Source organism: Panthera pardus, unplaced genomic scaffold (assembly GCF_024362965.1).
Source record: "Panthera pardus isolate Hobbes unplaced genomic scaffold, ASM2436296v1 HiC_scaffold_4, whole genome shotgun sequence".
NCBI classification, from domain to species: Eukaryota; Metazoa; Chordata; class Mammalia; order Carnivora; family Felidae; genus Panthera; species Panthera pardus.
In genome coordinates, this window is record NW_026526969.1 from 17,061,241 (window position 1) to 17,088,309 (window position 27,069).

General features: G+C 63.3%; 1 protein-coding gene across 4 annotated transcripts; it reads left to right on the forward strand.

Moving 5' to 3' along the window:
- Window positions 1-1,939: 1,939 nt before the first annotated feature.
- Window positions 1,940-26,434, forward strand: CAPN15 (calpain 15). 4 transcript variants are annotated; one of them, XM_053893841.1, is made up of 13 exons: window positions 1,941-2,402; window positions 11,324-11,619; window positions 19,359-20,841; window positions 21,598-21,806; window positions 21,882-22,065; window positions 22,147-22,370; window positions 23,076-23,201; window positions 23,273-23,425; window positions 23,867-24,028; window positions 24,114-24,346; window positions 24,459-24,625; window positions 24,706-24,884; window positions 25,039-25,158. In XM_053893841.1, the coding sequence occupies exons 2-13, from the start codon at window positions 11,438-11,440 to the stop codon at window positions 25,046-25,048; spliced, it is 3,312 nt and encodes a 1,103-aa protein (XP_053749816.1). In that variant the 5' UTR covers window positions 1,941-2,402; window positions 11,324-11,437; the 3' UTR covers window positions 25,049-25,158. The 4 variants fall into 4 exon arrangements, 3 of the variants coding, with proteins under 3 accessions (XP_053749816.1, XP_053749815.1, XP_053749817.1); XM_053893840.1 differs by having other exon boundaries at window positions 1,948-2,402; window positions 25,035-26,434; XR_008419102.1 differs by lacking the exon at window positions 24,459-24,625 and having other exon boundaries at window positions 1,940-2,402; window positions 25,035-25,146.
- Window positions 26,435-27,069: the final 635 nt, after the last annotated feature.

The following is a 27,069-nucleotide window of genomic DNA, read 5'->3' on the forward strand; positions in this document are numbered from 1 at the left end:
CCCCTGGTCCAGCATGTGCGTACCACCACCGAGGGTCCCTGTGCCCGAATCCCGCTAGAATCTCCATTCCGTGAAGGTCTTTGGGTATGTCGTCTACTGCTGTGTCCCAAAGCCGAGGACAGCATGGGCACACGTGGGATCTGCACAGGGATGCTTGAGCCAACGCCTCCCACCGATACACAGGGCTCTTTGTCACAGGGCTGTTTGCGTTCGGCCCTTTCCAACCCTTCTCCAGCTCCCTCCCCTTTCCTTGGACACAGAGCCACTCCACAGTCCTGAAAACTCCTCCTGAGGCCCGCTTGTAGTGACTGGGCTTCCTCCCCCTTGACAACAGGCCCTGGCCCCTTGCTGGGAAGGGCAGGAATGCTCCTCTCTCCTTAACCGCCCCCCCCCCCCCAACGCCCCTGGTGTATGGCCTGGCTCTGAAAAACTCTGCAGTGAGCGGACAGGAATCTCGATTCAGTTGCTTATCTTGCTGGGAAGTTACATGATACCAGTTGAAACACAGCCACCCCAGGCAGTGTGCTTTGGAAGGGGCAGGGGAGGGAAGGGGACCTGTGGAGTTTGGCCCTTGACTATCTCCTGTGATTCCACAGCCATCATGCGGGGGAGGAAGCTAGGGACAGGCAAGTCACAAGCTTGCTGCTTAGAGAACTCAGGAAGGGGCACCATCCCGGCTGCAGCATGTGGAGAGTCAGAGAGAGGTTTTCCTGGGGCTTGGTCTCCTGGGAATACTGAGCTCTGTCCCTGTAGGTCCTACTGAGCTTAGCTTAGATTTTCTGGACACTGAAACAAACCAAGCTTCCACTTAAATTCTAAGTGTGACACCTGGATGGCTCAGTCTGTTAAGCATCCGACTCTTGATTTAGGTGCGGATTTGTGAGTTTGAGCCCCACACTGGGCCCGTCACTGACCCTGCAGAGCCTGCTTGGGATTTCCCCCCGCCCCCCCCCATGCTATGTCTCTCTCAAAACAGTTAAAAAAACACAAAAAACAAAACCCAACTCTACCCTATCTGGAGGCAGAATTGAGCCACCGCCAAGTACTCTTCCTGACTCTCTTAGACTACATGCCTGGTTTTTCTTGTCTCTTGCATGACCAGTGCCTCCTCAGGCTCCCCAAGTGCCCCCTGAACACGACGAGTCTTTAGGGCTCTGCCCTCAGCATCCTGGCTCCCCATTCCACAGCCTCCCTGTGCTTCGCCTGCAAGTGAACGTTTTACTGCATGTCCTGCTGCCTCCGAACATTTAGGCGGCACAGGGGCCTCCAGTTTCGTGACCTCTGGTTGGGTGACCTCAAGCCGTCCAAAGGGAACTTCACGGTCGAGACCGGACCTAGGAAGCTCTTTTGTGAACGGTGGTGGCGGCGGGGCGGGTGTGTTTCGAGGCCCCCGTGGAGCAACAGTAGCTTCCCGGGTTTAGGGGTCTTCCTGTCAGGCACGAGGCTGAGCGCGCCGTGGGTGGTATCTCACTTCGTCCCCCTTCCCCGAGAAGGAAACCGAGGCTCACAGAAGTAATGTGACCAAGTCACGCTGTAAGTGCCCAGGCCGTGTCTCCACCCAGGTCGGTCCCACCAAAACCGGAGCTTTTGACCACGAAGCCTTGAGAGGACCCGCGGAAGCAGACAAGTTGCAAAGAGAATTGCGGCCGATGGGAAGAGGGGAGGTGAGAGGGCTGGGGAGACCCCGGGAGGACATCACGGAGGTCTGCGGGCCCCATGGAGACGCAGGGACCAGGGCCTAGTCGGGCGCTCCTCCAGACAGCCGCGGAAGCAACCGCAGCACCACACCTGGGCCTGCAACGCATAGCCTGAAGTTCAGAGACCGGCGGGGTGGAAGTCCCGCCCCTTCCTCCAGCTCAGGGCATTCTGGGAGCAGCAGCGCAGTCCTCTCCTGGAGGGATCCCTTCCATCACTCCGAGCCAGACCCGACCCGCAGCGCCGCCCGTGGCGCGGGTCTTGGCATTCTCCAGCGGTGCTGGCGGGCGGGGAGGCCCGGGAAGTCGGCGGGCCCCTGGACGGAGACGGTCGCGGCGGCTGTGGGCCAACACCCGAGGACTACAGCTCCCGGCCTGCGTCGCGCACCGGCCACCTCCCCGAGCTTCCGTCCTGGCGGTGCCGCGCGGCCCTGTGGGAGCGGTAGTCCGCTCGCGCGATTCACAGCGCCGCGTGCGCCCCGGGCGCGCCGTAGCCGCGGGGCCCCGGCCGGGCGCTACGCTACGGAGGCGGCGTAGGGCGGGCGCCGGACGCGGGCCGGGTCGGGGCCGGGCCGGCCGCGCGGTTGCTCCGCCGCTCAGCGCGGGAGGCCGGCGGCAGAAGTTGTGGGTCGGCCGGCGCCGGCGAGCAGGCCTGGGGCCGCGCCGTCCGGGCCGCGGGGACTGAGGAGGCGTCGCCAGGTTGCGGAGGTGAGTCCGGCCGGGCCGGGCCGGGCCGGGCTGGGTCGGGGGCGCGGCCTGGACCCCCGCCGGAGCCCGGGCCCGGCGGGCGGCGCCTTCCGAGCGCTGGCCGGAGCCCGAGCAGGGCTGGGGGCGCCGCCCGAGAGGGGAGCGCGCGCGGACCTGGGTCATCTGGGTCACTGGGAGACCAGCCCCGGGGTGCTGCGGACGCTGGAAGCGGCCTCAGCCCCTGCTGCCCTTGAGTGCCCTTATCTTCCAGGCCTGTCCTGATCCCGCTTGCATTAGGGGATGTGCCCCCTGCTGCCCCCCGCATCCCTGCCCATAGCGCGTCTCAGGGCACTTCCCCGGGGGCGGCGCCCTCCGGCCACCCCACACTTCCTCTTTCTCTTGGTTTGGCTCTCCGGAGACAGGGAAGTTACAGGGGTGGCCCCTGAGAACGTTTGCCAGGCTGCTGGCCACCCCTTCTCATACTGACCAGTGAACCCTTGTGTGGTCAAGTGGCCCTGACTGGGTGGCTCGGGGGGGGGGTCGCGCGGGGACGGGAGTGGGGGGGGAGGGGCGCTTCATGCAGGAGAGTTTGTGACCGGACTGCAGGCGACAGGGCTCCTGGGCCACCAGGCCTGGGAGGGCAGACAGGCCCAGCTGAGCCTGCTCTCCTCCCTGAGCCCCTCGTCGGGCCAGGTCTAGTGGGCTGTGCCATGTCCGTGACCCCCTCCGTCCCCCCAGAGACTGGGCTAGAGCAGGAAGGGGAAGTCACTGCATCCCTCCACTTCTGACTTTCTCAGATGTGAGCAGAGAGTTTCCCTGGTCTGACTCACAGAAAGAGGGCCCCAGACAGTCAGGGGGCCACACTCAGCCTGGCCTCGGGTCGGGCACATCTTACTTTCTGCTCCCAGAAGGAGCACTTCTCTCCCTTCCCTTCCTCCTCTGAAATCTCTCTGAGTTGATTCTGGGCCCACGGGCCGGTGACCTCGTGACCTCCCGAGAGCCAGGTTTAAGCCCTGCTGAGTCCAGGGCTCAGCGATAACAGTGCCAGGCTGGGACCTCCGATCTCGGGTCCTGCGTCTTTGCTCTGGGTCCCCTGCCCTTCACCCAGCTCTCCGGGCCCCTGTCCTGGGTGGCTCCCTGGTAAGTCCTGCTTTCAGACGAGCAGACTGAGGCCAAGGGGCCCAGGGGGCTGCACATCCAGGTCTCCAACCCGCGAGGCTGCCTTTGTACGTCCTGGTTCCATGGCCTGTCACATTTGCGGCAGTTGGAAAGAGTATTCAGCCCTGAAATATCCCTCGAAGACCGCAGGTGTCTTTTCTGGACCCACGGTGGGTGAAGAGCCCCAGGGGGTAGCCACCCACAGGCTTGCATTCGTGGCTGTTGGACACAGAGCAGCCTCTGCCTGCCCCCCATCCCCCCCCCCCCCCCCCCCCCCCGTACACCTCAGGCACGGGAAGGTGTGGTTAAACAAACTGGTTAGGCTTTTTTTTTTTTCTTTTTCAACGTTTTTTATTTATTTTTGGGACAGAGAGAGACAGAGCATGAACGGGGGAGGGGCAGAGAGAGAGGGAGACACAGAATCGGAAACAGGCTCCGAGCCATCAGCCCAGAGCCTGACGCGGGGCTCGAACTCACAGACCGCGAGATCGTGACCTGGCTGAAGTCGGACGCTTAACCGACTGCGCCACCCAGGCGCCCCTGGTTAGGCTTTTTGAAGAACCAGGAAGCCTTGGTGACTGGTCACGTGTGTCCATGAATGTCTTGGGTTCCTGCTCTCCCCCGGAGTGTGAGGCTGCAGTGAGAGGCCCACATCAGAGTGGGGACAGGCATGGGGTGCCTTGGGTGGCTTCCTCATCAGATTTTCAAAGCCTGGGCCGGCATCCCAAGCAGGGACACTCGGGCTCCGGGCGTCCGGAACGAGCTCTGGGGTCACTCAGCCCTGGTCCTGCTCTCCCCTCCTACCTGGGCTGCCAGCACCTCCTCAGTGCTCCATTCCTCTGGTCCCGCCCTGCACCCCATTACTCAGCACCAGCACCCCGGGAATGTCCCAGAGCAGGACTGTGATCGTGTCTGTTGCCCAATCTCTTGTGCAGAGCTCCTCGGCATGGACTCCGACTCCCCCACCTTCTTCCCTTCCTGCTCTGCCGAGAACACCCAGGAAGCCTGTGCCAGGCTCCGACTCCACCTCTCGGGCCCTGTCCCTGGCTCCTTGTGCGCATGAGGGCCCTTGGTGCTCAGCGGTGTCCCGTCCACACCGAGTAGGTGCTCCCTGAGCTGCTTGCTCCCCAGCTGCTTGCTGGCAGGTAGCTCCAGGCCTCCCAGGGGAGTACAGAATGGCACCCCACAACGTTTTGGGGGATTAACCGTGGCCTTGCTGGCTTCCACCCTCTGTGAACGAAGGTTGGGCTGCTTCCGTCTCTCAAGCTTAGAGACCTGCCCAGCCACACCCCATCATTCTGTGGGTCCCTGCAGGGTCTGAGTAGGGGCTTGGCAGACAGCTCTGTGAATGCCACCGGGACAGGGCCGACTGGGTGCAGGGGGCCAGGGGCCGGGGGCTGTGGGAGGACAGAGGGCTGTCCTGGCCCAGCACAGACACCCCAGGAGGGGCCGCTCGGGAAGTCAGTGACTCCGTCCCTTCCACAAGGACTAGTCTGGGTACCAGGGGTGGATTTGCAGGAGATGGGAGTGGGACACATGGTGGCTCTTCCGTGCCCTGTTTCTCTTGCTTCTGCATGCTTTGTCCCCACCTCCCTGGTGGCCAGGCTGAGGGACGTGCCTGGACGGTGCTGTCAGGTAGTCAGGGAGGAGAGCGGGTGGATAGCTGCTGCCCAGCGGTGTCACGTGTGTCTGTCCAGAGGAGGCCTTCACTGCAGCCCCTACCCACCCCTGCTGTCACAGCCCAGACCTGAGGCGGAGGGGGTTCGTTCTGGAGCTCCATCTCCCAGCATCCACACTTCTCCAAAACGTTGCCCTTTGCAATTAAATTCACCTTGAACTCCAGGACCGTCTGCCCTGGCCTGATAGTCCCCTCCCTCCACTTAACAGGGAGGTGGTACATTCTGGAACCCTGCCGTTCGGGAACAGTGGCCGCAGGGAGGCCTGAGCTCCTGGGACCTAGGCTGCACGACTCCCCGACTCACCTTCTTCCTCCCTTAAAGTGAGCTTCAGGCTAGGTGTCCCCACGGCCCCGTGAAACCTGTGCTGCTGTGAGGCCAGAGGCCACCAGGCCTCCCTAGCCAAGGAAGGCGCCCCAAGTGAGGGGGTACATCTGGTGCTTTTTCTTTCCCTGTAGAACATATCATCTGACATTAAACAATATTGAACCTGTGAACTAAGAAACTGAGACCCTGAGAACGTCCCTGTTCCTCTGACAACAGCGTTTTGGAATGTGTACGCTTTCTCACGATGCACAGCTGAGGTGGTGTAGGCCTCCACAGACTCAAGGATGCTCAGTGACCCCGCTCGCCTCCGTGCAGGCAGCCCCGAGACCCCCGTGTGTGAGTGCGTCTGTCTGGAGAGGCCCTCCTCTCCTCTCCCCGGTCACTGGCCGCCTGTTTCCCTGTGACGAGCAGAGGTGCTCCATGTGCCCCGGCGCCGGGACCTGACTGACGTGGACAGGTCCAGAAATGCCGACGAGCGTGACCGCCATCCTGTAGTGCCCTCAGGCGGCAGCTCCTGGTCCCGAGGGCAAGGGTTTGGGACAGAGTATGGTTCCTTTCAAGTTCGGTAACGGGAAGTGCTAGGTACCCTTTCGGGGCCCACGACCTTCACCCTGCACCTGGCTCTCTGAGCTCAGCAGGCTGGTGACATCACCTCCCAGGGCACAGTGGCCTGCGAAGCAGGTGGGGGAGACCGGCCTTGTGTTTGCCTAAGGGCAACAGAGGGCTGGTGGAGGAGGCCACAGGGAGGCGGAGTCTGGGCCCTTCTGGCCTGAAGGACCGAGCAGGCCGCCGGTGCCCCTCCCCACCGCGGTCATCCCGTACCAAGGAGCACAGCTGCACACGGTTGCCCCGTCGGTGGGTAGAGTGGCCGGTGGTGCTGGGGTCTGAGTCCAGGTGAATCTCCGTAGCTGGCAAGCTGCTGGCCTGGAGCCCTGCCCGCTTGGGCACCTTTCTCTGGCAGCCCCTGTCCCCTGAGGACTCAGGGTCTTCAACAGCCCCATCTGCCACCCTGGCTGGCCCATGGAGTTCAGGGGTCTTGAAGCAGGCAGCAAGGGGCTGGTGAGCCACGCAGCTGTCCTGGAGCCCCTAGCCTTCTCTGGTTAAGGGACAGATGCAGCTTCTAAAGGGACCTAGTCCCTCAGCCACCAACCTTGGAAGCGTTGTCCTGCTCCCTGGCACGTCAGGGTCTAGCACGACAGGGGAATCCATCAATTTGCTGCAATGACAAATAAATACATAAATCAATGTCCCATATTTATGACTGTGCAGGACCCAACTTTTGGCCCCAGTACTCTTTAAAAAATATGTCGAGACAACTCCATGATCGTACTTAAAAATAGAGACCTCTGAGACCCTTTCTGGATGCCGCCCCTAAAATTGCAAGTGCTTCTTCAGGGATGAGGTGTCCACCAGGCTCCCATCTGGACGTTTTCCTCAGGGAACCGTCCGGACGGCATACAGCCTAGACAATGAGGGTTGTTCCTCGTCCAGGCCCACGTGCCCAGGGTAGGACAGCCTTCGTGTGACCCTGGCCCGGGGGTTAGAGGCAGAGCCTGGACGGAGTGGACTCTGGCTCGTGCTGATAAGCCTGGGGGTGGGTGTGCAGGCCCAGGGCCAGAGTCCAGAACCTTCCAGGAAAGGGAGTGCCCTCCGGGTGGATGTACCGCCGGCAAGCCTGCTGTCACGGAGCCTTCCCTCTGCGTGGAGGGTCTGGCACCTGAAGCGCTGGGAGGGCCCCGTCCCAAGGGCTGTGGGTGCGTCTGGGCCACAGGGCTCGTGTGCAGTGCAGGCAACCCCTCGCCCTGCCCAGAGAGAGCTTGGCTCTCGGGGCCACCTTGCATCAGGGCGTGCTGCAGGGAACCCCTACTCGCCTGGTGGTCCAGCCCCGACTCCGGCACCCTGGCGGGATGGCCTTTGAGGGAGAGTGCTGTCCTGTCAGTCCTTGGGTACAGGGAGGTCGAAGTCTGGCTCTCCCCGGGGCGGGTCCGGCCCGATTGCACTCGGGCTGTGGGGGTGCTGAATGACCGGTTTTGTGTCTGCTGGGTGCGATCCTGGGCTTCAGCAGGGTGGCTGCTCCCCCCTGTCCCCCCACCCCTGCCAGCAGGCTGCTCCCCGCCGTGCCCCCTCCGTTCTCCCCCCCAGCAAGCTGCTCCCCCCATGCCTCCCCGTGCCCCCCCAGCAGGCTGCTCCCCCTGTGCCCACCCCCGTGGGCCTGTCCTGGGGCTGACCTCAGGCAGCCTGTCAGGGTTGCTGTGGTTCTCACCATTATTGTGGGACTGGGAGGTACATGTAGACTTGCTCCCTGGGACACCTGGGTGGGGGTGTTGTGGAGCTGGGACACAAAGTTCGCCTTCTCACCTGGGGAGAACTGGCACAGCACGGGGAGCATGTGCAGCGTGGACATAGTCGTGGTGCTGCGTGTTTGGGGAGGGGCTTGGGCGAGGAGTGTGCATACGGGAAGAGGCATCATTAGGCAGCATACAGCTGTGTGGAACCCGGGTCGTTGCCACACGGGACTAAGGGACCCAGGAGCACAGGACATAGTGGGCCATAAACACCCCGATTGGCTCCTGGGGTGTGACCCATACTGTGTATTCACCACCCCCCCCCCAACCGTGGCTTTTACTTGCCCGTAGTCTTCTCGGTTGACAAGTCACGGTGACCCCTGCGGGGTGGGTGGCCCCTGCTGGGTGTCACCTGGGTGAACTCTCGCTTGGCGGAAGCAGCTCACCTGACCCCCGCACCTCAGCACTCCACCCCTACTCTCCCCGCCCTGCGCCTGCTGAAGTCTCAGTGCTCACCCTCTCAGAGGGCCCACAGGGGCAGGGGAGGTGGGTGGGGGGACAGAGTAGTCCTCATCTAGCCCTTCTCGTGCTGGTCCCTCTGGGCGGGTCGTGCCCTGCCAGGCGCACGCCTCACCCCCCGCCGGGGGACAGGCCGCTCAGCCCCTGCTGGTCAGCACCTCAGAGCGGAGACTGCAGCCCTACCTCCGGGCTTCCATGAGGCCAGATCTAGGCCACTGCCCCGTTTAAATCTAGGGCAGCGGCTCCCGAACAAGGCCGAGGGGGCCCGGGTGGTTTGTCAGGCTGCGGGCAGGGCTTTGCCCTCGGCGCCACGTTGCCAACCGAGCACGCTGCCCTTTGCGCGTCGCGGGAGTCTGGCGCCACCACCGTGTGCGCTCTGGCTTCCCCCCAGAGACGTGATGTTCATCGCGCTTGTCCTAAGGCACGGCAGCGGAAGGGGCGCCCTTCACGCACAGGGTTCGAGTGTTGTCGCTTGCCTGGCCCACGCGGGCACCTGACGGGTGTTTGCTGAATGAGCGAAGATGCAGGAGGTGTGGATGTGTGGCCCGTGTCCACTCTTTCGCCTGGGTGAGGGCTTTGCCCACCCAGCAGGCCCTGCAGGAGAGGAGGGCGGCGTGACGCCCGTCACCTGGGGTCGGGGTGTGCTCTGTCCCACAGGAGGCCCTCCCCTGGGTTTCGTCTTAAGGGGCAGGGCCTGTGGAACAGGGTGTGGAAATGTCCCCGTGCCTGGTTGTTCTGGCGCGGAGCCAGCGTGAGAGTCCGGGACTGACCAGCGTGCCTGGCGGAATTTCCCGCACGTCACCTCGCGCAGGTGGCACTCTCGGGTTAGCACGGGGCTGGTGGCCATTCCCCAGGGGGCCTCACTCCACCAGGGTGCTCCTTCGTGGGGTCTCACTACTCCCAGTGGGGCCAAGACAGAGGATGGGATGCAGGGTGCCGTCCTCCCTGGCGGTCCCAGAGAGGCCCTCTGGAGCCAGCTGCTCTCTGGGGAGCATTTCCCCTTGCAGGGCACCCCTTGTCTTGAGCCCCTGGGGAGAGGGACCCTGTGCTGCCTCTGCCCTCCCAGGAGACGCTGGGCTGCTACCACATAGCCCACCCCAGATGGGGCCTGAAGGGTCCCAGTTCCCCAAAGACATGTCAGGAGGCTGTTGCTCAGGGAGCCACGTGCAGGGCTCCCTGAGCGACCGGGACAGGCCTAAGCGCTCACCGCCCTGCCGCCGAAGACCTGTTCTGGGCCTTACTGAGGAGCCGGTGGGTCCTCGACGGTGCTTCGGTGCTTTGGTGCTTCGGACAGCACGCCCAGCCTGTGCGAGGGCCTTGAGACCTCTTCCTTCCGGGCAGAGTCACATCCCCCTGGGAAGCCTGGGGCCACACCCTCACTCTGCTTGGGGGCTGGTTTCTCCTCAGCTCTGCCTGCCTCGGGTACGTGTGGTGCTGGCACTGACTCAGGGCAGGTGGCATGGTCCACCCCCCACCGGCCCTCTGCTCTCCCGGGGGGGCACAGGCAGAGCTCTTGGTCAGGGACGCCCCAGCCCTGGAGCCAAGCCTGAGCGTCTGCGGTCCCTCCAGTGCATATGGCCCCACCTCAGGCCCCTCTGCCCTGGATTTGGCTATGAAAGGTGGGTCAGAAATACTCGGGCCCTTCCTAGGAGGGGCTCCCGCGTGGACCGGAGTCCAGGGGGCTGTTCTGATTGTTCGGGGTCTGACTCGAGCTCGTCTCGTCCACACGAAGGGGTGCCATCACAGCAGAGTCCGAGGATCTCGCCTGGAAACGCATCACTAGCTCACACGTGGTTTTACCTCAATGTCACGCCGACGCGGGGACAGTTAGGATGTGTTGGGTTGCATGAGATGCATCTTTCAGAGTCCGCTCATGTGTTTTGCCTTTCTCACACGGCTGCCGGGCGACTGGAAAGGGCATCTGTGGCTCGTGCGGCCCCTGTGGGTCGGTGCCCGCAGACATTCCTTCATGGATGGGGCGGGATGGCGTCGGTGTTGCAGGCCACGGGGTCTCTGCCTCCCAGAATCTGCTCTGGCGGTGCCCCGTGGGGAGGCCCGAGTGGTGGGGGCTGGCGCTGCTCTGTCCCACCCACGTCCCCATCCCTCCAAGGCAAGGCTGTGCACAGGACCCGGGTGATCTGGCTGGAGCTCTTATGGGGCAGGGGACCCAAACTTGTCCCGGCCCTGGCCTCCAGAGCCGCGTGTGTGCTGCTGGTCACTCTCGGCTCGGGGAGCCTCTGGCCCCACCCACATACCCTGTCCCCGTGGCCCTCTAGAGCCTGGGCGCCCACTGGCCTGCGCTGCACGGAGGCCTCCCCCGGTCCCACCCCAGCCGCCGGCCCCCTGGGGGCTGGGCTCCTTGACCCCAAGCCTCATTGGAACTTGCCTTGTTTGGGACAAGCCTCGAGGTCTCTCCCTCGTCCCATGGGGCGTCAGACGGCCTCCCCTGAGTGCAGGCCGTCTCTGCCAGAGTCCCCTTGTCTTCCTGGGCCCTTGGGGTCCGTCTGGCCTGGGAGGCTCACCCTCAGGAAGGCTCCACAGAAGCAGGTGGATCGAGTCCGCTTGCCTCTGCCGGGCCACACGGGTCCTTGGTGCCCCCTCCCGAAGGCCGTCCCTCGGGCTGCCCAGCTCCACTGCGCACACTTCCTCGCTCCTCTGCTTTCAGCCTGATGCTCCTCAGGCCTTGTCTCTACAATAAAGCGTGACCCTGTGACTTCTTTCTCCCTGAGGGTGGGGCCCTCTGAAGACCAGCGGGACACGTGCCCGACCCCCCCAGGGGCAGGTGATGGGCTGGCTGTGGTCGGTCGTCAGGAGCGGAGCAGGGGCCCTGGTGGCGGGGTGGGGGTCCTGGGTCCCCGAGGTCGCTTGTGCCCCGGGGAGCCTCCCCAGGCTTTGGGGGTTCATTCCCGTGAGTCATGCTGTTTCTCCTCTTTCTCTTTATTCTCTCTGTGTTTATTTCTGTCGTGTGACTGACCAGCCCGGCCGCCCTGTCTCCGGCGTGGGCGCTGTCCTCCCTCCATGCTCCACCTCACCCGCTGCCGGCCGCGTGTGACCAGGCCCGGGTCTCAGCGCGGCCGCCACCGCGGGGGCCATGGGGAGCTCCGCCTCCTCGCTGGCCACCGAGACCGAGTCGGACCACGGCTTCCCCGGGGGACCGCCTTACCCTGGGCCCCCTGCAGCAGCCGGCTGGTGTAGGAGCGGCCCCGGGGGGCCCGTCTGGGGTGGTGCCCTGGTCACCCGGCAGCACCCGTCCCCGCGTCCCCGGGCCCGAAGGTAAGAGGGTGGGGAGGGGAGGGCCCAGGGGGCGGGAGTGCTGTTGTGTCAGAGTGACCCTTCCTGGGCAGAGGGCGGCGGGGGGTCCTGTTTCTGAGAATCCCCTGGCAAGTCACTTCCCCCACAAGGCCCGAGACTTGAGAGGCTCTTGGAGAAAATCTGGGGCGCCAGCCCTCCCCCCACACGTGCAGCGTGGGTCTGGGCCTGGCTGGCTGGCGTAGTTGGGACAGGGACTGTGTGGCCTGCTTGCCAGGTACAGGGCTTGCTCTGCTGCTCCTCCTGCCGTGGTGCCCCTGCCCGGGCAGGCCTTCACGTGCCAGCCCAAGCCAGCTGCGGGCACGACCGGGCTCCGCCCAGGTTTCTCCGCCGAGGCCGCCCATTGAGTCACCTGGGTACCCTTCCCCAGGAGTTCTGGGATGACTGGTGGGGAGCAGCCTGGGCTCAGATGGCCCACCCCTGACTTTGGCCCCTCCTGTGGCCTCGCTGGAGAGGGGAGCCTCGTGCTCAGCAGGCACTCAGGGTACCTCCAGCGGTAGCCCCTGCTCTCTTGTGACTCCCGCCAGTGGCGGCACACCTTCCCTCAGGCACCTGCCATGCTGCGTGCGCTTGGCCGTCACTTCCTGTGGACGCAGCTCACTCTGCAGGACAGTCTTCTGGTGTCTGGACCCCAGGCCTGTTCTGGGGTCACCGGCTAGGTGGATAGTAGACAGGGTCCTGATGGATATCCCTTCTGGAATGGCATTGGAGGCCCCTGCAGGGTGCTGGAGAAGTGAGCCCAGCCGGTGGTGGTATCTGGCCGTCTTACCTAAGTTACCCCGGTGGCAGGAGGCACTGGGCCTGGTGGCCCAGTGAGCGACAGGAGGAGTTTCCGCTGTTCCCTCGTCACGGTATTGGTGACGCACGGGTAGACATCTGTGTGTCTCTACTTGCGTGCCCTCAAATTCACCCCCTTGTAAGCGTGCAGCTGCCTGATTTTGGACGTCCATAGAGTTGTATGCCCAGGTCTCTGAGCCCCCGGGGACCCTGCCCATTTGCCACCCTTCCCCAAGCAGCCATCCTGCCTCCTGCCTGTAGATTTGCCTTTTCGAGAAATTTCATACCAGTGGAATCGTATAACTTTTGCATCTGGCTTCTGTCACCGAGTGTAACTTCCTCAGGGCCTGTCCACGTGACAGTGGGTGTCAGGGCTTCATTCCTTTTTGTGGCTGAACAATAAATACCCCCTTGTACGGACGGACCCCATTGGGTTGTATCCATTTCTCAGTTAACAGATACTTGGTTGTTTCCACTTGGTTTTCATGGATCGTGTAGCCGTGAGCATTCACGTACAAGCGTTTGTGCAGACACACGTTTTCCTTTCTCTTGGGCGGGGACCCAGGGGTACAGCTGCCGAGGGTCACTGTAAGTTTGCCCGACCTCCTGAGACAGCGCCAGCCTGTGTTCCACAGTGCTGTACCGTTGTGCGTCCCTACCAGTGATGGGGGGGAGGGTTCTAGCTTCTCCCCGCCCTGGCCAACACTTGTGAGCATCTGCCTGGTTGAATCCAGACACCCTGGCGGGTGCGGGGCACTACCCCCGTGTGGTTTGGTTTGCGTCTTCCTGACTGATGACGTGGGGCATCTCCCCGTGTGACCCGTCTGTCCACACGCTTTTCACAAAGTCCCACTTCCTTCCTTCCTGGGGGTACTTCCTTACTGGGTCCTGGGGCGGGGGCTGGCCGAAAGGAGCAGCAGGCCAGGTGTGGGCCCTGCACGCCACACCCCAGCGTGCTGAGGGACACGTGTGCCCGTCAGACTTTGGATCCTGGCGCGCGCTGCCGAACCGAGTCAAACTTTTTCATTCTGGCCTCCTGCCAGGCTCTTCCCCCGGGCTGGGGCACCGGCGGCTCCTCCTGTTGCCCCCTGCAGCCAGCCAGACCCGGGGCAGTCGCTGTGTGCCCTTGCGAGCAGCAGGCGAAGCAGGAGGAGTTGACAGACGCCCCGACTGCGGATGAGAAACGGCTGGGGGGAGCTGCACCAGGCAGATGGCCGGAAATGGGGCAGGAAGGCAGGTGCCCACGCCCAACCACCCCTCAGGACCCTTCCCCTCACGCACACCTGGACGCGCGCACACACGCATTGGGCGCTCTGCCAGTCTGGAGGGCTCCGTTCACTGGAGAGCCTCCGTGCCTGGGCACGCTGTCTCCTTGGCCGGGACCGTCCCGTTGCACCGGCTTCCCTGTAACCCACCGCCAGGCCTTGGGAGCTACTCACCTTAATCCGTAAGCGGTGGACGAGGGCATCGTCGCCTGCAAGCCCTGGGAACACAGAAATGAGGAGGATGACCCCAGAGGAGGGCACCTAGGCCTGCCTCGAGACCTCGGGTCGGGGGTTCTGTGGTCACGGCCAGTGGGGCATCCGGACCTTTTGGCGTGGCCTGCCCAGGACCCTAACAGCCTCAGGTCTGGCGGCTTCACTGAGGGCCTCGAGTGTGGACACCACTTACCACTCTCCACTGTCTGGGGAGGAAAGGCATCCCCCCAGGGCTGTGCTGCACCCTGCGCTGATGACCCCTAGCGTCCGTGTTCCTGCAAACGTGCGTGTCCTGGGTACTAGGGGGAGCTTACAGTGTGCCCCCAGAGGAACTCCGTAGCCTCCCTTTTGAATTGGAACCGGGTGCCGGCGACTCCGGAAGACTGAGGGCACGGTGGGCATTTGGAGTTGGGATTTTCTGGACAAGTGCCTCAGTTTCCCATTGACTTGGCCTTCTGTTGTAAGGAGTAACTCAAGTCTTTCCGTGGGCAGCTGGCTCCTCCCAAGACACAACTCAGCCCGTGTCCTGAACTGTGTGGTGTCGTGGCGCTCGGGTGCGCTTTGTGTTGGAGTCTGGCTTGGCTCCGGGTCCTGACGCCGTTGCTTCCTCCCAGGCTGCTTGGGCGCTCTGGCCTCTCTGAGTGTCTTGTGAGCCCTCAGCTCCTACCCGGGCCCTGCGTCACATCGGGGCGACCTGGGGTTCTGGGGTTGTGGAGTTGGAGGTGACCTGAGGGAGGTGAGGGCCAGGGGCCTCTGGTCAGCAGGTCACTGACCTCTGAGCCACTTCTCAGCCTGCCCAGTGACCCCGAGATGTGGGCTGCAGGGGTCAGTGAGGGAGCACAGCGCCCTCACCACTGCCTGTCCTGGGAACCCCTGTGCCACTGCCGCCATCCCCAGGGCCGCCCCTGCACAGGGCTAAATTTGAGTTTTGGGCACTACTTTGATTGAACCCTTTCTGAACCCCAGACAGAACCTTCCTGGTGTGTTTTGTCCACCACGATGGCTATAAAACCTGCCGCATGCCGCCAGTGTCCCCAGGTGCTGGCCAGGACCAACAGACACCATACCTCAAGTTTACTGGGCCCAGATGGGAGACTGGCCAGCTGGCAGATTAGGAGGGCAAACGGGAATTGGGCCCCCTCCCTCCCCATGCTGTCCTTGCTTAGAGCATCTGGGACCCCCAGAGCCCTGGATCCAAGGGCAGATGTGTCCTAGAACAGGTGTCATCTCCCCTTCCTGCACTGGGGCCAGGGGCTTTTCTTTGGAGACCCCGCTCAGGAGTGGACGGTCTCCAGAGTGTCACATTAGCTCTGGTGGCCCCCGCGACCAAGCCAGGTGAGGCGTGCGGGGTGAGTGACCGTGCCCTGATCCTGGAGCTGGGGTGAAAGCAGCCTAGGACTTAACCCATGCTTGTGTGCGTGTCTCTGGGCACACACTGTGACCCACACCCTGACTGTGGACCCTTCTCCGAGTGGGGAACAGTGTGCGGGAGGGCCCAGTGGTCTCCAGGAAGATTTCTTAGGCTTTTTGTAGCACGGAAGCCAAGGCCAAAGCTCGTGTGCCCCTCTCTGCTGGTGCTGAGTGCCTGTACTGAGCCCAGCCTGGCACCCATTCACCCCACCGCCCGTCTGTCTGCTTGGGCACTGCCATCTGTGGGCAAGGCTGTGTTGGCTCCTGAGCCTCGGCCACACAGGCTGGGAAGGTGGCTTCACAGAGTTTGCCCTGGGCCCTGAGAAACTTTCCTGTTGCTTGGGTTTTTGTTTTGTTTTGTTTTTTTGTGTTTTTTTGAAGAGGCAACTTTTCTTTCTTCCTGAACCAAAAGGTTTTGGCATAAACAGCATCAGAAGCACGGGCTTCGTGCCTTGTAAAGAACAATTGATTTTTCCGCCAGGCAGAACAGCTACAATCGGTGAGGAGACTGTGTGTCATGGAGTGTAGACGCCCCCTTGCACCCAGATTAGCCCTTGAGAAGCAGGTCGAAGGGCTCTCTCCGCCCCCAGGCATTGACCCATCTGAGGCGGCAGAGGAGCCGGGAGCACCCCCCCCCCCCCCCTGCACTGCCCTCCAGCGCTACTAGACCCATACGCGCACACGCCACAGCCCAGCCGCTGGGAGGTGCTGTGTCCTCTGTGGCCACTACACCTGGCATCTGGGGCACACGGCCGTGCCTGCAGGCTGCCCCCTCGGGACGAGGGACAGGGGCTCCAGGCAGGGCGCGGTGCACTGTGAGTGTTGCCAGCCCTGCAGCCACCCGTCCTGGGAGGGGCACGGGATCCCTCGGGTCTGGGCACTGCCAGCACTTCGGGATAAGCTGCTGGTGGAAGGGGCTCTCCCCTTTCTCCCGCCTCCTTTGACCTTGAACACCTCCCCCGGGATGCCCCTGGGCTGGGCAGCTCCCCACCACAACCCCACGGGACTGCCAGCTGCGGGTGGGCCTCACCGGGCGTGGCCCCCGCAGCTTGGGCGCGTGCCACGGGAGGGCAGGTTCGCACGGTGCCGTGGGGCCACACAGGGCGGGCCTGCGGTGGTCTGGGTTGGTAGTGGGCAGGTGAGTGGGCAGTGGCCAGCCCCGCAGGATGCAGCCTGCCCCTCCCTTGACCCAGCGGGTGAGCCTGGACCACTGCTAGGCTGCTTTTCGTGGTCAGATGTCTGCCCAGGGTCCCCAGAGAGACCAAAGAAGTAGCTGGGCTGGGGGAGCCAGCCGTTGGCCCTGAGTGGGCATGACCCCCAGTCACTTAGGCCCTCCCCTTGAGTTCTCTTTTTTTTTTTTTTTTTGAGATGAAATTCATACAATATCGAGTAACCATTTCAGAGCGAATGGCCAGTGGCATTTAGTACATTCACACTGTGTGTGCCCAAAACCTCTACCCAGTCCCCGGACTTCATCACCCCGGTGCTCCTGAAGAAGCTGTCCCCAGCCCTTGGGGGCCACCACACTTCTTACTGCCTCTGGGTCTCCCGTCGTGAAGATTTCCTGTAAATGGACTCCCACAACGTGTGGTCTTCTGTGCTTTTGTGTTTGTTTTCTCTCACTTAGCTCTACGTGTTCACGGTTCATCCACATTGCTGCCTGTGTCGGAATTTCATTCTTTCTTAGGGCCAAATAACAGTGCACAGTTCGTTTACCTGTTTATTCACTGACGGGCCTTTGAGTTGTTTCCATCTTTGACTGTCGTGAATAGATCTGCTCTGAGCATGTGTGTGCGTGCCGGGGTACCAGTTGTCATTTGTGGGGGGTGCACACCCAGGAGAGGAATTGCTGGGTCAGGTGGTAATTGCCACGTGCTGAGGGCCGCCTCCGCATGCCCGCTGGCGATGCGGCGTCGGGTTCTCTCTTCTCCGGTGCCCGTGGGTCCTTGTTGTCGTCTGCACTGTGGATTCCGGCCAGCCATCATGGTGCCTCTCGGGGGCTTCGGTTTGCCTTTTCCTGGTGGCCGGTGATGTTGAGCATCTTTCCACAGGCTTCCATAGCCACTTGTGTGTCCTCTTTGGAGAAATGTCCGTTCACATCCTTTGACCATTTTTAAAACAGAATTTTTGTTGTTATTCATTTACAGGAGTTACTTATATTTCCTGCATGCAAAACCCTTGTCAGACACGTTTGCAAATATTCTCTCTCGTTTTATGAGTGATCTTTTCACTTGTCCCGCTGTGCCCTTTGAAGCATGGAAGCTGTTCATTCTAAGTCCGATTTTCCCCTTATTGGCCTGTGCTTTTAGTGTCGTAACTGGCCCATTGTTAAATTCAAGGTCACAGAATTTTCTCTTTTTTTCTTTCTTTATTTTATTTTTTATTTAAGTAGCCATTATGCCCAGTGTGGGGCTCAAACTCACAACCCTGAGATCAAAAGTTGGATGTTCTACTGACTGAGCCAGCCAGGTGCCCTTCAGGGTCCCAAAAATTTACTTGGGTTTTTTTTGTAGGAGTTTTATAGTTCTCACTCCTGCATTTAGGTCATTGATCCATTTGGAGTCACTGGTGTGAGGTAAGGGCCCCACTTCATTGTTTAGTGCTTAGATCCTGCTTTCCCAGCACCATTTGTTGAAAAGACTGCCCTCAACCTGAGCGGCCTTGGCACCCTTATCTAATATCATTTGACAGGGGTGCTCAGCTGGCTCAATTGGCAGAGCATGTGACCCTTGATCTCAGGGTCGTGAGTTTAAGCCCCACGTTGTGTGTGGAGCCTACTTAAAAAATAAGAAGTTTGACCATATGTGTGAGGGTGTTTTCCAGACTGCTCACTTCTGTCCTGTTGGTCACACAGACCATATGTAGATACATGCTTTGTCCTTGTCTTGAGTTCTTTTGCAAGATTGTTTTGGCTAGTTGAGGGGAGGGGGGTGTCCTTGCAGTTTGATACGAATTTTAGAATCAGGTTTTTCCATTCCTGCAAAAAAGAAAAGAAAAATGGGATTTTGATTGGGCTTGCATTGAATCTGATTTTATCAATCACTTGGGAATTACTGTCATTGTAACCGTATGAAGTCGTATGGTCGAGGGGGTGTCTTTCCATTCCTTCATGTCTTCTGTGATTTCTTTCAGTGACGTTTTGTACTTTTCAAGGTACAAGTCTCTCCTCCTTAGTTAAATGTATCCTTAGATATTTCATTGTTTTGGATGAAGTGGTATTGCTCTCCTAAGCTCTTGCTGGCCTAGAAACCCAGCTGACGCTTGTGTGTCAATCTCGTGCCCTGTAACGTTGCTGAATTCATTTATTAGCTCTGGTGGTTTCTCTTTTTAATGTTTATTTATTTTTAAGAGAGAGAGCACACACATGAGCGGGGGGGGGGGGGGGGGTGGTGGCGGGGCAGGTGGCAGAGGGTCCCAAACAGTGTGAGGCAAGATCGGAGCTGAAGTCGGTCACTCAACCAACTCAACCACCCAGGCGCCCCAACTCTAGTATATTTTTTGTGGATTCTTGGGATTTCTAGAGGTAGTGTTACTTCTTCCTTTCCAGTTGGATGCCTCTTACCTCTTTTTCCTGCCTAACTGCTCTGGTTGAGACTCGAGTACAATGCTGACCAGCAGTGCTGAGCCCCTGGTCTTGGGAGGAAAGCACTCAGTGTGTCACCTCTGGGTATGATGTTCGCTGTAGATTTTTGAGGATGCCCTTTTTCCCGTCCAGGAAGTTCACTCATACTCTCTCCTGGAACTGGCTAAAGACTGCCTGCCTCCCCAGCAGAGCGCCGTGGCCACTAGGGCAGCATGTCTTGACCCCATTGCTCTGTTCCCACAGGTCTGCCCCTCCAGAAGGGGTCTGAGGACAGACCTGTGAGGTCCCTTGGAGGCCTTGAGGGCTCCTGACTCCTCAGAATCCTCGAGCCCCTCGTAGGGTGCGCTCTTGGGGCCGATGTCTGTTACGGCCCGGAAGGACACAGACCCTGCGGCTCAACCCCTTTGTCCCAGGTGGACACTCGGGCCTGCACTGATCAGGACCTTCCCTTGCAGCCACACGCACTCTCCTGGGTCCATGGCCGCGATTGGGGAGTGGTCCTGTGCGCGCTGCACCTTCCTGAACCCAGCCGGGCAGCGCCAGTGCTCCATCTGTGAGGCCCCCCGGCACAAGCCTGACCTCGACCACATCCTCCGGCTCAGCGTGGAGGAGCAGAAATGGCCCTGCGCCCGCTGCACATTCCGGAACTTCCTGGGCAAGGAGACCTGCGAGGTGTGCGGCTTTGCCCCAGAGCCTGTGCCTGGCACGTCCCTGCTGCCCATCATCAATGGGGTCCTGGCGGAGCCCAGGGGCAGCTGCAAGGAGGAAGCCGGCCCCGTGCGGACGGTGGGGCTGGCGGCCTCAGAGCCAGCTCGGGGGCGGCCCGAGGAGGAGGAGGAGGAGGAGGAGGAGGAGGAAGAGGAGTTAGAGGAGGAGGAGCAGGAGAGGGCAGCAGAGCCTGGGAGTGGCTGGGCCTGCCAGCGATGCACACTGCACAACACGCCCGTGGCCAGCTCCTGCTCGGCCTGCGGAGGCCCCCGGAAACTCTCGCTGCCCAGAATCCCTCCCGAGGCCCTGGTGGTCCCCGAAATCGTGGCCCCCGCCGGCTTCCACGTCATACCTGCCCCACCCCAGCCCGGGGAAGGCGCCGAAGCTGACCCTCCCTCTGCCACCGACCAGGAGCCCCCCCGGGCGCCGTCCTTCAGTCCTTTCTCGCCCACCCTGCAGAACAACCCTGTGCCTCGCAGCCGCCGCGAGGTTCCCCCCCAGCTGCAGCCACTGGTGCCTGAGGCCACCCAGCCCTCACCCACTGCCGGCTCCAAGGGGCCCCCCCAGGGCCCAGGGCGGACCGCAGCCGGGGCCTCCCGCTTGGCAGAGCTGCTGTCAAGCAAAAGGCTGAGCATGCTGGAGGAGGAGGCCACTGAGGGTGGCCCTGCGCCGCACCGGTGTGGCTCCTGCTCTGTGCCCGGCCCCGCGAGCCCTGCCCGCTGCGAGGCCTGCGGTGCTGTGCCGGGCAGCGACGTCATTGACCTGGCTGGAGACACTGTGCGCTACAAGCCAGCCAGCCCCTCCAGCCCCGACTTCACCACCTGGTCATGCGCCAAGTGCACGCTTCGGAACCCCACGGCAGCCCCCAGATGCACCGCGTGCGGCTGCTCCAAGCTGCATGGCTTCCAGGAGCACGGCGAGCTCGCCACCCGCTGCCCCGACTGCGGCGCCGAGAAGTCCGGTCCCTGCTCAGCCCACAAGGCCAGCTGCCCGGTTCTCGTGGGGCCGCCCGAGCGCCCAGGCCAGTGGGCCTGCCCTGCCTGCACTCTGCTCAACACACCCAGGGCCAAGCACTGTGCCGCCTGTCACACGCCCCAGCTCCTCGTGGCCCAGCGCCGGGGCGTCGCGCCCCTGAGGCGCAGGGAGAGCATGCACGTGGAGAAGCGGCGGCAGACCGATGAGGGCGAGGCCAAGGCCCTCTGGGAAAACATCGTGGCCTTCTGCCGGGAGGTGAGCACCCTGCTGATGGTGGCCCCGCTCCGGGTCTGGCACTCTGCTTCCACAGACCTCTCCTCTTTGTGGGCACCCCCCCCCCCCCCGCCCCGTCCCCCGACCAAGGTGTCTGCGCCTTCTGTCCTTTCTGGGTGGTCCTTCTCTGGCCGGAGGGACAGCACCAGCACTCTTTTCCCCAAGCTCTGTGCACCAGCCTGCTCTCCCACCCCTTGCCCTTTGATCCTGTCTACGCATGAGGGTCTGTACTCCTGACCCTTCTCAGCTGTGATCTCCCGTAGATGGTGAAGCCACGGGGAGGTGGGGACACAGGTGCAGGCTTCTTGCCACAGGCAGGCCTGGTGCCTCCTCCAGCCAGGGAGACCCTGCGGAAACTCGGGGTTGGGACACTTCCTCACTCTCTTCTGCCCTTGTAGCTGTGGGGGTCCTGAGTCCAGGGGAGCATTGCCCCCCCCCCCCCCGCGTCACTTGGAGGGACTGTCTGTCCCCCCCTCAGGTTGCTGCCCCCATCACTGCCAGCAGCCCACCCTGACGGCCTGTCTGGGGGTTTGTGCCCTGGCTTCCCCATCCCAGGTTCTCCGCACCCCCATGCCTGCCATCCCTGTAACTTCCAGGCTGGGGATGTGCAGTGTCCCCCGTGTCCACATGGCGTGGTGTGGCTCACGCAAAGCCTTGGCCAGGACCTCCAGATCGGTCAGGGTGCTGGCTCTGGCCTCAGCCAGGAGGAGACTGAGTGTGAGGCCATGGCCCTTGCAGAACAGTGTGAACTTCGTGGATGACAGCTTCCCCCCTGGGCCCAAGTCTGTGGGCTTCCCCGCGGGTGACAGCGTCCAGCAGCGTGTACGGCAGTGGCTGCGGCCCCACGAGATCAACTGCTCCGTCTCCAGGGACCACAACGCCTCGTGGTCCGTGTTCCACACTCTCCGGCCCTCGGACATCCTGCAGGGGCTGCTGGGGAACTGCTGGTGAGCGGGGCGCCCACGGGGGGCTGGGCAGCGGACGGCCCAGTGTGCTCACAGCAAGGCCCTGGTTCCGTACAGGTTCCTGAGCGCTCTGGCCGTGCTGGCCGAGCGGCCTGACCTGGTCGAGCGGGTGATGGTCACACGCAGCCTGTGTGCAGAGGGCGCCTACCAGGTGCGGCTCTGCAAGGACGGCACGTGGACGACAGTGCTGGTGGACGACATGCTACCCTGCGACGAGGCCGGCTTCCTCCTCTTCTCCCAGGTGGCGGGATGGGGGGGCCTGGGGCGGGCATCATGGGTCTCGGCGGGCGCCAGGCCTCTCGACTCCAGCCCCTCCCTGTAGGCTCAGCGGAAGCAGCTGTGGGTGGCGCTCATCGAGAAGGCGCTGGCCAAGCTGCACGGCTCCTACTTCGCCCTCCAGGCGGGGCGCGCCATCGAAGGCCTGGCCACGCTCACCGGTGCCCCCTGTGAGAGCCTGGCGCTGCAGGTCAGCTCCACTAACCCCCGCGAGGAGCCCGTTGACACTGACCTCATCTGGGCCAAAATGCTGAGTTCTAAGGAGGCTGGGTAAGAGGGGCGGGCGCTGTGGCGGTCAGCGGCGTTGGGAGGAGAGGCGAGACAAGGGGACGGCCAGGCCGGGGCCTGGAGCGGTGGGAGAACCGGGGCACGCGCCCTCTGGCCCGCACCCTGCATCTCAAGTTCGCCAGCATCTCTTACGGCAGGCAGGATGCTTGCCCATTGGCCTGACCTGGAAGGCCTCATCCTGAGTTGGGCCTCTGGTGACTGCCAGGGCCCACTCGGAGCCGCATGGAGAGAGAGCCCCACGGAGGCACCTGGTGGGAGTGGGGCTTGCCTTCTAAGACCTGGCACGCGCTGGCCAGGGTGTCTGTGGGAAGGGCTCAGAACCTTAGGCCTGGGAGAGACGGCTTATGAGTGCCAAGACCTTGTGCTCTCGGCTGATAGTGGGCAGTATTGCTGCCCTCCGAGAGCCACAGCCCGGAGCCGGCAGGACCAGCCAGCCTCAGGAGGCTTGTGGGGACTGGAGCCCAAGGCCTCTGAGCTCCTGGACCACAGCGGAGGGGGCTGGGCCAGCAATTTCCCGAGTCCCCTGTGTCTCATGAGGGTCCCACAGGCAGGACCCCCCCCTCCCCCCACCCCTGCTACCTTCCGCTCTCCTCCTATCCCCCCCCCACCCACTGGGGGGCAGGGCCAGCAGTCGCTGAGGCTGCTTACTAAGGGCCCCCAGTCGCTGAGGCTGCTCTGCCCGTGCAGGTTCCTCATGGGTGCCTCCTGTGGTGGGGGTAACATGAAGGTGGACGATGCCACGTACGAGAGCCTGGGCCTGCGTCCCCGCCACGCCTACTCCATTCTAGATGTCCGGGACGTCCAGGGCTCCAGGTAGGGGCCGGGTGGATGTGTGGTGGAGGCGGTGGGGGCACGGCCATGGCCCTCAGCCCTGTGGTCCGCAGGCTCCTGCGTCTCCGGAACCCGTGGGGCCGCTTCTCCTGGAACGGCAGCTGGTCAGATGAGTGGCCGCACTGGCCAGGGCACCTGCGCAGCGAGCTCATGCCACATGGGAGCAGCGAAGGCGTCTTCTGGATGGAGTACAGCGACTTCATCAGGTACCCAGACGCTGCAGGCAGGCCCCATGGCAGCCCCTGTGCTTCAGCCACCTTCACCTTGGCTCACCTGATCTCTCTGCCCCAGTTGACCCATCGTGTGGTGCCCTGCCCTGGGGACCCCACCTGCCCTTCCCGACAGCTTGAGCGGGGCGGGGGCATTCCAGAATCCAGCTCAGCACAGAATCAGTGAGGGAGGGGCTTGTATTGCCAGGGCTGGGCCGCCGCCGCCTCCTCCTCCTCCTCCTCCTCCTCCTCCTCCTCCTCCTCCTCCTCCCCGCTTCATGATGCTCAGGGCTGGGGACCCCTGGTGGTGTCCAGGGGCAACAGGCCCGGACCAGGGCTTCCCGACCCTGGTCCCAGGAGATGCCCTGGGGCAGGGAGTGGAGAGGGTGCAGAAGTGCCTGCACCGGAGCGCAGCGGGGCTGTCCTCTCGCTGCCCAGGTACTTCGACTCCGTGGACATCTGCAAGGTGCACTCGGACTGGCAGGAGGCGCGTGTGCAGGGCTGCTTCCCCAGCTCTGCCAGCGGGCCCGTGGGGGTGACTGCTCTCACGGTGCTGGAGCGCGCGTCCCTGGAGTTTGCCCTCTTCCAGGAGGGCAGCAGGTGGGCGGGGCCCTGGGCTGGCGGTGGGCGGGGCCGGATGTGGGCGGGGCGACTCCCCTGACCGCAGCCCCGCCTCTGGCCGCAGGCGCGCCGACTCGGGGGACAGCCACTTGCTGGACCTGTGCGTGTTGGTGTTCCGCGCGTCCTTCGGCAGCGGTGGCCGCCTGAGCCTGGGCCGCCTGCTGGCCCACAGCAAGCGCGCGGTCAAGAAGTTTGTCAACTGCGACGTGATGCTGGAGCCCGGCGAGTACGCTGTGGTGTGCTGTGCCTTCAACCACTGGAGCCCCGCCGCGCCGGGACCCCCAGCCGGCTCGCAGGGTAAGCCCCACCCCGCCGCCCCCCACCCGCAGGGAGGGCCGCGCTGTGCCCGCCCCCCCCCCCCCCCCCCCCCGCCTCCCCCACTCACGCCCCCAACTCCCGCCCCCCACAGCCTCCAGCCCCTCGGCGGGAGTCCCGCGCTGCGCCCCGCAGCCGCCCGGCCACGTGCTGGCCGTGTACAGCTCCAGGCTGGTCATGGTGGAGCCCGTGGAGGCCCAGCCGACCACGCTGGCCGACGCCATCATTCTGCTCACGGAGAGCCGGGGCGAGCGGCACGAGGTGGGCCGGCGGGCGGGGTCCTGGGTGGGGGGAGGAGGGGAGGCCCGGTCCCAGCCCACTCTGTGCTGTCTGGTGTCCAGGGACGCGAGGGCATGACCTGCTACTACCTGACGCACGGCTGGGCAGGGCTCATCGTGGTGGTGGAGAACCGGCATCCCAAGTCCTACTTGCACGTGCAGTGTGACTGCTCCGACAGCTTCAACGTGGTGTCCACGCGCGGCAGCCTGCGCACCCAGGACAGCGTGCCCCCCCTGCACAGGTGGGCACCGCCCGGGCCCCGGCTGCTTCCTCGACGCCCGCCCCCTGCCCGCCCCGCTTCCTCTGCCTTCGCTGGCCCCTTCCCCCCGGTGGGCACCGGCCCCACCCCTCACCCCACCCCACCCCCATCCTCACCGGCCCCCTCCCCCAGGCAGGTCCTGGTGATCCTGTCCCAGCTGGAGGGCAACGCAGGCTTCTCCATCACCCACCGCCTGGCACACCGCAAAGCCGCCCAGGCTTTCCTCAGTGACTGGACGGCCTCCAGGGGCACCCACAGCCCCCCTCTCACGCCGGAAGTCGCTGGCCTGCATGGCCCCCGGCCTCTGTGACCACCCCACTTTCCCAGCCCCCACGTGCACTTTATGAGGGAGACCCCCACAGAGGCCGCTTGAACCAGAATCTCAGGACCCCGCCCAGGGAGCCACTGGCTGCAGTAGCTTCCCCTAGGCCTTCCTCCCTGCCCCTTCCTCCTGCCCAGGGCCTCCCAGCTACCAAGCAGAATACCTCGAACCTGCCTCTGGCACACGGGGCCTGTACGCCGGCCCCCCTGACCGGCCACCTCCAGGTCGGGTTCAGACTGCCAGGGCCAAACCAAGGTGAGGCTTCTCTTCCCTGGGGGCCTGGGGCCTCCTGCCTGGGTGAGGCAGCCAGGGGCCCTGTTCCTAGAACCAGATCTGGGCAGGTCAGAAGCCAGGACCCCAGGGTGAGAGCAGGGATCGCTCCCGTGTAGGGGTCGGAGACTGGGACTCCAGGCTGAGCAGGGACCACCACCTTCTGTGGGGGTGAGGACAGGGACCACCCCTCATGGGACATGAGATCAGGAGCCTTCTCGCCTCAGCTTACCCCCAGAGCACATTTCCCTGCCCTCCAGCCCCCACAAGGCAAGCAGGGGTCCTTGGAGTCCCAGCAGTGTGTCCCGGGAGGCAGGTGCCTGGCGACCGTGGGCTCAGGGCCAGGGATGGGGAAGGTCCCGGCTGCCCCTCTGGCGACACTATGCAATTCCTGGAGCGCCTGCCAGGATCGAAGCCATGCCCCGGGGGCTGGAGGTCAGAGCCTCCCGGTCAGGGTCCAGCCAGGCCCAGGTCCCGCCCTGCTGTTTGGCGTCCGCATCCCTGGCAGGCTCCCTGTCTAGGCACATGTAGGGCCCGGCGGCCCCTCCCTGCTCCTCCCCCACCTCAGAAGCCCAGGGAGCTGAGCCGCCACTTGGCCACCCGGCCGTCCTCCCTTGAGGTTGCTGTCAGGCCAGAGAGCTGCAGTTGCCCGCAGACCTCTGAGGCCAGCTTCCTGGGGGCCCCACCCGGCCTCGGTGTCCTGCAGCTCCCAGTCAGCGGGCAGCCCTGGGGGCCTCTTACACCTGGAGAAACACCGGGAGGCAGTCCACTCCCCTTTTACTCTGAGCTGTGAATATTTTTAACCCTGTATATATGGCCAGCTCTTCTGACACAGAGACTATTTTACCAATTGTCAGTCCCCATCCCTGTAGGATGGCTCTCCATGGGTGTTTCCAGACTCAGGCTCCAACGGACCAAATAAAAATGTTTTGTTTTGTAACGACGCCTGCTCGTCTGTCTGCTGCCCCTGCCAGGGTCCCTGGCCTCTCCCCTCCCTGTGCAGGCAGGGCTGTGCCGAGGGGCACCAGCCTGCCCGGTGGCAGCACCTCACTTGAGGGGGGCTTGCCAGCTGCCTGCACGTCGGAAGGGCTGGGGCTGGGGGTCCGGGCAGGGCAGAGGCTGGGGGCAGACCTTGGGGCTGCCGCGGTCAGCAGGCGGATCCCACGCATACAGCACACCCTGCCACGGTCAGCAGACCGGTCCCCACGCACACAGGACTGTGGAATCTGCTTCCAGGGGTCCCGTCTGAACCCGTCAGGCTCGTTAGGCGGGAGCAGATGGAGTGAGGGGCTGCACCGGGAGAAAAGTTTCCGTCTGGGACGGCAGCTGTCCTGCTCCTGCTCGGCCCCAGCCAGCCCACGTCCCCTCCTGCCCATCCTGGGAGGCCCCATCCCCGTGTCTCAGGCGGCGGGCCGAGGCGGGCGTGCCGAGTGGCTCACCGGGCTGCAGTTTGCACAGCGGGGGCCGCCCCCCCCCCCACACACACACCCAGAGGCTGCGGTGGGGGGGGGGGGGGGGGCTGCACAGGCCGGTGCTCGGGCGGGTGTAAGAGGCCTGTCACAGGCCAGCCTATCG

Coding starts and splice junctions, on each gene's coding strand:
- CAPN15 (XM_053893840.1), top strand. CDS start 11,438: ATGGGGAGCTCCGCCTCCTCGCTGGCCACCGAGACCGAGTCGGACCAC. Junction 22,371..23,075: donor CTGAGTTCTAAGGAGGCTGG/GTAAGAGGGGCG, acceptor CTGCCCGTGCAG/GTTCCTCATGGGTGCCTCCT. Junction 23,202..23,272: donor CGGGACGTCCAGGGCTCCAG/GTAGGGGCCGGG, acceptor TGTGGTCCGCAG/GCTCCTGCGTCTCCGGAACC.